The sequence below is a fragment of the Dendrobium catenatum genome, unplaced genomic scaffold (assembly GCF_001605985.2).
Source record: "Dendrobium catenatum unplaced genomic scaffold, ASM160598v2 fragScaff_scaffold_79, whole genome shotgun sequence".
Classification (NCBI taxonomy): Eukaryota; Viridiplantae; Streptophyta; class Magnoliopsida; order Asparagales; family Orchidaceae; genus Dendrobium; species Dendrobium catenatum.
In genome coordinates, this window is record NW_021318541.1 from 233,553 (window position 1) to 243,131 (window position 9,579).

Below are 9,579 nucleotides of genomic sequence, written 5' to 3' on the forward strand. Positions count from 1 at the left end.
TAGAGGAACATAATAACAATTGTAAGGACGATGATGTGTGGTATCTCAAAGCTTATCTCCTAAAAGCTTCGCTAAATCAATTACTTATTCCGAAGAAGTCAGACTAAAATCAACTAAATAATAATCGAGATACAAAATCATTCTCTTGGCCAAGAAAGAAATTGAGGAAAATTAGACATATTCCATTACTTCCATATAATTTGTTATCTGTACAACCTATCTAAGAAGTCCTATAGCTAAGAATTATTTCCAACTTAATATCTAAAGATATAATTTCCTAAGAGATAAAAATAAATAATATGAAGCATAAGTCTTGATTAAGCTTAAATATGTGCTTAATCCTTGAGTTAGCAAAGTAAAGTTTTTAAGCCATGCTGGTTGTCTCTTATTCCTTGTTGGTTGTTGATGTGTCTCTTACACGTGGATGTAACAGGTTATCACTCAATAAAGAGAAGATGAAAACATAAACAAAACAAAAAAAATAAGAATGAGAGTGCTACATAGAATGACATAATGATGAGAAGAACCACCCTCAATATATGTGCTAATAGGTAAGAAAACTCTAAATAGAATTAGGGTTTTGCCATCAACAAAAGAAACTTAGTTGGACACATAGAGCTATAGTGATTATTTAATTTGATGAAGGGGAGTGATTCTCCTCTATTAATAGAATTCTCACTATTTATTTTATACATTCTTAAATTTAGATTTGAGTCAACAAGCTTATCACAGGGATCAGACAACCATTCAAAATTGAATTTTGATATACTTATACAATTCTCGTTAAAGAAGAAGAAGAAGAAGAAGAAAAATCCCCAGAGAATAGTGATGTTGATCTAACTTTGATAATGAAATGCTATGTTAGGCTTAAAAATAGTTAAACAATTTCTAGTGCTATATTAAAGATATTAATTGTTAGTTTACCTAATGCATTATAGAGTAGTTAAGCCCATAAGCGTACCTTTATATTATTGATCCATGAAATATGATATTGTATAATTGATTAGGTTTATGGAATAATCACAACTAAGCAAGATGATTAGATATGAGTTGTATTGTTGTGCGTATATATCGCCAATTGTAGGTTGGCATTGATAGGGAAAGGCATCAAAATATTTTATGACTGTGATTGGCACTATATAATTCCTAGTGCTATGAATAAGCTTATTGTTTTATCTCAAACTGAATATTATAATTATTTGTCTCTTAAGTTAAACTTTTTTTTATTTAATAATTTGTTCTAATTTGTTGAAAAAGATTTAATGGAGTGTCTTGGTGAAATTATTAGTGTAGAAAATCAATCATTAAAAAATCTCAATTTATATATATTTTTTTAATTTGAAATTCATAAAACAATCTCAATTTATATTTTTAATTTTAGTCAAATTACTTAAAATATATGTCTACATAATGCTCCAATTTAATTATTTAGAAACTAAGATACTTCTATCTCTACTTATCAAATTATCATAAACATAATAACATTATAATAAAATGCTAATCTATGTTTTATTAATCATTTTAATTATTTAATCATGCCACGTGCAAGGACAAGATTTCGATTTTTTTAAGTAGTTATGTATTTTATAAATATTAAAAAATGGACAATAATTTTCTAATAGCTAACATATTATAACAAATAGGTTCTCAGAAGTTTCATTCCACTAAAAAATATCTGTACAACATAAATAAATAAATAAAAGTTAATCGATTAATGAGAAAACTACCTGAAACAAAGACCAACCACTCTATGATTGCTTTAAGAAAGTCAATGACCAAAAATTTCAAAAATAAAAGTATTTATATTGATCGCAACAGCCTTCAAGCAAAATTAATTTCCTGGTATCACCTTTATAATCATCTTTATAACTGCTCCAATATTAATAAAACAAATTAGAAAAAAAAAGTGTGAAAATATACTAATATAAATTATGTCAAGATAAATTTTAAAAATTATTAAATTTATTTTAAAATTAATGTAATATAAATTATTCATATATAATATTAATTTTGTTGCATCATTGAATGCACGCGGCGGCGGTAGAGATGTATAAAGTTTAACGTCTTAGCATTATACGAAGATCCACCACACAAACAGATTAAAGAGAGGTTGTAGTATTTAAAGAGAAACAAGATTTTTATGTGAAGAATCTTAAAAAGGGAAAAAATTATGGGATCTAGCCTAGTTTAAATGAATCAACTAGTATTTGTAGTTGATTACAAATGAAGCCCTTCATTGAAGGGTAGTCTTGGCTTGATGTAATAAATGTACATCATATATAATGTATTACATGATAGAAATTGGAAGAATTAGTGTTGATATGTTCGAAAAAGGTCGGAAGGACCATAACCGACGAGTGAAAGAGGTCGAAAGGACCGTTTTTGGCAGGCAACGGATGTCAGAAGTCTCGCGATGTGCGGAAGTCCGATATCAGACAGAAGTTCAATGATGGACGGAAGTCTGATATCAGATAAAAGTCTGATGATGTGTACAAGTTCGGTGACCTGCGGAAGTTCGACGTCGGGTAGAAATCTGGGAACGTGCAGAAGTCTGGCATCATGTAGAAGTTCGATGAAAGTTCGGCTTAGGATAGAAATCCGGTGATGGGTGAAAGTCTGACGTCGAGTAGAAATCTGGTGATGGGTAGAAATCTGGTATTAGTTGGTGGCTAGTAGATCCAGCATCCAGCGGTAGCCATGCGAATATCCGGTGACATTCGATGGTTGGACTGAAGTCGGCGATGGTCGAGGAGCCTGGTGGCAAGAGGACTCTTGCTTTTTCTTTTCCTTCTCTTTATTCTCTTCTTGCTAGGGTCCCTTCTTCCCCTCTCTTCAATAAATAATGAGGGGTCTATTTATATTTTTCTAAGAGCGGCATGGTCAGTAAATATGAGGAAGATCAAGGGTAAATTTGGAGTGGTTTAAACGGACGACCGATGTCGAATCCTTTGATCATGGTGCATTTATGGGACATTTGAATGTCTTAATGATATCAGAATTTGACAATCTTGAGCTCATTGGATTTGTCTCGTCGAGCCGCTCAATTCGATTATAAGCATGTCACATTTGGAAACTATTTAGGAATCTAAATTATGGATTGAACCTTACAAATGCGCTTCGGGTCTTTAATTTCTACTCATTTGGGTTCGGATTGAGTCGAATTTGGTGTTGATGGTTTCGTATTTTCGAGAAGTTCAATTATATTGTAAGTTTGCTAAAATCGAAATTCATATGGTCTTCGATTTAATTTTGGAAGTTTTTAACTTGATTTTGCTTTAAGATTTTTTTTTGTGGATATATCAAATTTAAAAAATAAATTCAATAATTTTAAAAACTACTTTAATATTATTTTTATAAGAATATCTTAACTGAATCTTTTGTTAAAGAATATATAAAATTTGCATTTATTTATTCGAATAGGTGTAAATCTTCCTGATTTATATTGAATATTATATATATATATATATATATATATTATAAAATTAAAAATATCAATGTGGACTGTAATGCAACCTACCATGATGTTATCAAAGTTTCTCTAGATGGTAATGTGGTGGAATTAAAGGTACAATATGAATGGAGACCAGTACCTTGTGAACACTGTAAGTCTTTAGTTCACTATTTTTCTTTTTGTCCCACGATTCCTTCTTCAGCTGGAACGGATTCAAGGCCACAATTTCCGAACTATAGAGGTCGGAGCAATAGCAAAAATCCCACAAATCATGTTCCCTCCATACCTCACACTTCCTCAAGACCTCCACGTTCAGAATCCAGACCTAAAGAACCAGTTGTCACTACGATTACTACTGATAATACCCCTTCACCCTTTATCCCTACTCATACCAACAGTATTGGGCTTCCCCTTCACTATCAAGCCCACTCTCCTCCCCCATCTACTAGTAAAATTAATACCGAGTCTTCTCTTAAGACTGTCGAAAAGCAGAATATTGCTATTCCACCACATTCTGGATATTCTAAGGAGGATCTTTTTGATGTTGCTATTGTTGCCAGCATTCCAAATTTGAATATACCAACTGAAGAAATTTCTGAATCTTCTTCCTCTCGGTTGACCATCACTACTAAGCCATCTACATGCATCACAACTCCAAATAAATTTGAGATTTTAAACTCTCAAATTGAAACGGAACAGCAAGATTCTATGGTTGTGTCTAATGATGAAGTTGTTATCCCTCAAAAACAAACAGAGAAAAGAAAAAAACAAACCTCCTCCGACAATTCCAAAAAATCTGCAAAGGGTAAGCAGAGTAAAAAATCCCACTCTAAAGCCAATTCTTAATGTCTCTCCCTTCCATTGGTATGTGGAATGTTCGTGGTTTTAATCGGCCTGAAAAAGTTTTAAGTTGTAAAAGGCTTATTAATTCTTTCAAGCTTGATATGCTGTGTTTGTTGGAGACCCGTATACATGCTCCTTCTCTTCTCGGCCCCTTTTTTGACTCTTCTCACTCTCTCTTCCCGAATGAAGTTAGTCTCAACAACTTTAATCTTTCCTCCTCTGGGAGGATTTGGATTAAATGGGATGAAAATAAGTTAAATTTTGTTCCAACTCTGGTTACCTCACAGCTGATTAATGGGTTGGTTACTGTTGGTAGTCTTCTCCCATTCCAGATTTCTATTGTTTATGCTTCTAACAATGCAACTGGCAGAAAGGATCTCTGGTCATCTTTAAACATGGTAGCTCCTTCCTCTGATCTTCCTTGGGCTATTTTTGGGGTTTTCAACTGTTGTCGGTTTGCTAATGAAAAATCGGGTGGATCTGCTATACATCATTCACATCTGGTGGATATCAACAATATGATCTTTGCAAATTGTTTGGTGGATATGCATTCAGTGGGTAACTTTTTTACTTGGTATAATCAGCAAGCTTTAAATCCTATTTTTATAAAGCTAGACCGTGCCCTTGATAATGAGAATTGGATGAAAAAATTTCCTAATGCTTACTGCTCCTTTCAAAATCCGTCCTGTTCGGATCATTCCCCCATTATCTTACACTCTGGGGTTTCCTTTAAGCCTCATCATCGTTTTATGTTTAAGAATTTCTGGACTAAAAATGACATATTTTGGGCTTATCTTTTAAATGCAATCTCTTTGCCTTTAGTTGGTAACCCTTTATCTCATTTTTGTTATGTTCTTAGACATTTAAAAGGTGCTATTAAAAATCAAGATTGGGCAAACTCTAACTCCCTTAATACTCAGCTTGAGTTTCTTCATGATAAGCAACAGAACATTCTTGATCTTCTTATGAGCAACCCCTTGGATGATTCTCTTGTTGCCTCTCTTAAAGACACAAATTTGCAAATTTCGGATGTCTCTTCAAAGCAGGCTAGTTGGATTATTCAAAGAGCCAAATTAAATTGGTTGCAACACGGTGAAGATGATATTAAATTTCTGTATGGGAAAATCAGAAGTCGTATTGGTAGTTCTAAATCACTTGTCAACTTACTTACTGCTAATCCGAATATGGAGAAAGGAGATGTTATCAATTCCATTATTAAGCATTTTCAGGATCTGTTTAATCCTGCTCCACCTTATTGTACTAATTTACTTTCTCTTCCAATTTGTACTATTATTCCTTATGCTTATGCTAATTTTCTTGTTTCTCCCATTTTGGATGATGAAATCAAAGCTGCTGTCTTCAAAGGTTCTTCTAAATCTTCACCAGGTCCTGACGGGTTCAATTATCACTTCTATAAATCGACCTGGCACGTTATTGGACCTCTTGTTTGCAAAGCCATCAGATTTTTTTTCTTCTAAGGGTATCTCCCTAGTGGTATTAAAACCACTGCTCTTGCAATTATTCCCAAACATAGAAATGTTGTGGCTATTTCGGATTATAGGCCCATCTCATTGTGCAACACTCTATACAAAATCATTGCCAAGATCATTGCTCATAGAATGAGCTCAATTATGCCTATTATTGTTAAAGAAACTCAAGCTGGATTTGTTAAGGCTAGATTATCAACTGATAGTATTCTTCTTGCTAGTGATATTCTCTCTTTTGTCAATAAGAAAGGAGCTGGTAACATGTTTTGTGCCAAGATTGATATCAAAAAGGCCTTTGATTCTGTTTCCAGAGAATTTTTACTCGCTCGTATGCTGCAAAAAGGTTTCCCTAAGCCTTTCATTAACTGGATAAAGGCGTGTATTTCAAATGTTAATTTTTCTGTGATCATTGAAGGTGCATTGGAAGGTTTTTTCTCCTCGTCTGCAGGACTTAGGCAAGGTTGCCCCCTAAGCCCTTTCCTTTTTTGCTTAGTTATGGATGTTTTCTCCAATCTGCTTGATGAAAGAGGTTTCAAAGGTTTTAAAGTTGATAACTTTCATATATCTCATCTTTTATATGCGGATGATGTCTTAATCTTGGGAGAAGCTACATTAGATAACTGTAGAATTCTTTCTTCTACTCTTGAAGAATTTGCAAATGTATCCAGGTTGCATATTAATTATGATAAAAGTTCTGTGATGTTTTCTAAGAACACTAGAAATAGGGATTTGCTTTGCCAAGTTTTATCTATTTGCAATGTCAGTCATAAATTAGTATACCTTGGTATCCCTATCTCCTTCACTAGACTTAAAGTTGAAGATTTCTTGCCTTTGATGGATAAAATTCATAAGAAATTTATGGGGTGGAAGGCCAATCTTTTATCTTTTGCTGGGAGATTACAGTATTTAAAGTTTACCATCCAGAATACTATCGCTTATTGGATTAGAGGTTCCATCTTACCAAAGACTGTTTTTAAGTTTTTTAGAAAGACTTGTTCCAAATTTCTGTTTTTTGGAGACATCACTAGCCTTAAAAAACTGCACATGGTCTCTTGGGATTCTGTTTGTTTGCCTAAGCAGAAAGGGGGTTTGGGCATCCCCTCGATTAATGCACTTCAGTTTGCCTTTAACTGCTCTGTCATATGGCGTATGTATAACTGTTCTTCCCCTTTATCCAATTGGTTATCTGCTCATTATATTTCTCCTTGGAGACCTCCTTCTACTAAAGATAGCAAATTCTGGATTTCAATTTGTAAAACTGCAGTATCTGTCAAGAAGAATTTCACTTTTATTATTACTCCAAATGCATCCATTTCTGTATGCTGGGATCATTGGTGCAACAACACTACTTTGGCTGAGTTTGTGGGTGGTGCGTCTCTGGATTATTTCCCGCATCCTTTTTTGAAGAGTTATATTTCTAACTCTAATTGGGTTTTTAATAGTCTCACTCCTCAAAGTTTGAAAATTGCTCTTGGTAGTTTTCAAATTGTGGAGTCTGCTATCTCCTGTTTGATGTGGAAGAATGATCCTAAACCCAAATTTAAAGACTTTGTGGAGGATTACTATATGGACTTTTCTGATTGTAGCTGGCACAAGTTTATCTGGCACAAAAAGCATATTTTGAAAAACTCTGTCTATGTTTGGCTTGCTTTGGTTGGGGGTTTAAAAATCCAGGATGCTCTTAGGCACAGAAACATTTATGTACCGGTGGTTTGCTCCCTATGCAACTCAATATCTGAGTCAGTTAATCATCTTTTCTTTGAGTGCACATATTCTTTTGATATTCTTAACTCTTTAATTCCTGGAACTAGGAATTTTCTGTTAAGACCAACCATTTTGCAATTGTTTAACTGGATGGATAATGAATTCTCTGGAGCGTTTTTGAGCTTTTATTTGCTGATAGTATGCTCAATTATATATCAATTATGGAGAGAGAGGAATAATAAGAGATTTGGTAATGAAATTCGTAGTTCTTCTTCACTGCTATTTTATGTGAAGAAAGTGGTTAATGCTAAAGTTTACAAATGGAAAAATTCTGATGGGCTCTTGGGGAATTTTTGAATGCTTGGTGCATATAGAGTTTGTATTTTCTGGTGGTTTGGAGCTTTAACCAGGACAATGATGAACCTCCTTATACTGACCTTTTCGACTTTTCCCCCTTGGACGGTCTTCGGGCAACCAGGGGTTTTTTTTTTTTTTTGTTCTCTCTTTTATCCTCTGAGTCCTGGTTAATTGGAATTTGGAGCTTTTTGAAGAAGTCTGGTATTGGCATTGCTGCTGCTTCTTTCTGCTTGTCTGTTGTTTCCAGGTTCGGACTCTTCTATGCGACTGGAGCTTAACTGGAATTGCTCGATTGCTGGCTTTTTGGTGGTCTGGATTATTTGCTGCAGTCACTGAATTTTTTTGGATCCTCCGTGTTCTATGACTGAGATCTTCTCTTTTGGACAATTGTCTTTCTTTAATGTTTTAGTTGAGGTTTCTTTTTGTATTGGGAAGTATAGATGAGGTTTTTACTTTGGTCTTACATAAGTTTTTGTTATTTTGCTTATGTAAGGCTGTCTTTTACTTGTAATTTTATAGTTACATATAACTTTTTCTCTTTCAATGAAATATATGGGCTTATGCCCCAAAATTCCCCAAAAAAAAAATAAAAGATTAAATCTCATGCCTTGTTCTTTCAAAGATTACTGCACAAAATCCCATAAATCTCGCTAAAATACGTCTCTTGGACTCGAATTCATTTCTTCACCTCTAAAAGGTGTTCGGACCTCAACTGGTCATTTCTTCACCTCGGTCGTCGTCTTTTATTTGTGTTAAAATGAGAAGGGAGGCTTCACATTCAACTCTCTTAGTTATTTTCACACTCAAGCGGCAGAATTCAAAACCCCTCAGCTCTCTCTTGGTTGTTTTCTATGTTCGCCACTTTCCTGAAGCCTGAACGCCCAATGCAAAAAAAAACTCAACCTCACCGAGCCTCTTCCTCAATACCTTTTTATCCGATTTGCTCCCTCGTTTAATTACGAGCCATTGTCGATCGTAAACTCCGTCAACACCAGGCCTTCACCGTAGCTTTTCTTCCTCCTCCCTACAAGCCGTTCATGATAATGGGACCTTGCAGAACCTATCCGACCCTCGCCTCCAGCGCCTGCCGAGCTGACGCCTTGCTTTGAACTCTTATTCCTCATCCACTCCAATAGCTTTGTCCAAGATAGTGTTAGGTCCTCTACATCCGCAACAACTCGTTTCCATTCACACGCAAACTCTACGTCCAGGTCTCCTTTTTGTTTTACTCCAGCAATAGACAAGGAAGAGCTCAGATCCTATTATGTCTTTATGTCCCCAACTGAGCTCAGGGCATCTCTAAACGAACTCCAAATGCTTGAATGGCGTTGCTGCAGGGCTCCGGCGGAATGTAAAACTTTCGCTATTTGCTTGCGGGTGAACAGTGGGACGTCAATATTGGCATTGCACTGTTCATCTATGCTATTTTTCTGCCTCTATCTAACTTGCTGAAGAAACACGTGAAAAGAAGAAAGAACTTTACCTTTGCAAAATTGGAATCCGGTTGGCTGAATCACAGCATTTATTTTTTTGTTTCACCACATTTTGAAGTGAAAAAAGAAATTTTAAATTGGAGATGATCTTACAACTTGCTCCATATAGTTTTGTCTTTCATCCATGTACGAATCAACTGCTTTGCATCCCTGTTCTCCCCACTATCTCGAAGCATTACTTTCCCAGTACAGTAGAACGACAAAAAATAAATAGGAGGGCCCTCAAATCTCAAATCAGTACCGT

General features: G+C 34.9%; 1 protein-coding gene across 1 annotated transcript; it reads left to right on the forward strand.

Moving 5' to 3' along the window:
• Positions 1 to 4,317: 4,317 nt before the first annotated feature.
• LOC114579943 lies at positions 4,318 to 8,206 on the forward strand. Its single transcript, XM_028696080.1, has 3 exons — positions 4,318 to 5,680; positions 5,774 to 7,683; positions 8,090 to 8,206. The coding sequence occupies exons 1-3, from the start codon at positions 4,318 to 4,320 to the stop codon at positions 8,204 to 8,206; spliced, it is 3,390 nt and encodes a 1,129-aa protein (XP_028551913.1).
• Positions 8,207 to 9,579: the final 1,373 nt, after the last annotated feature.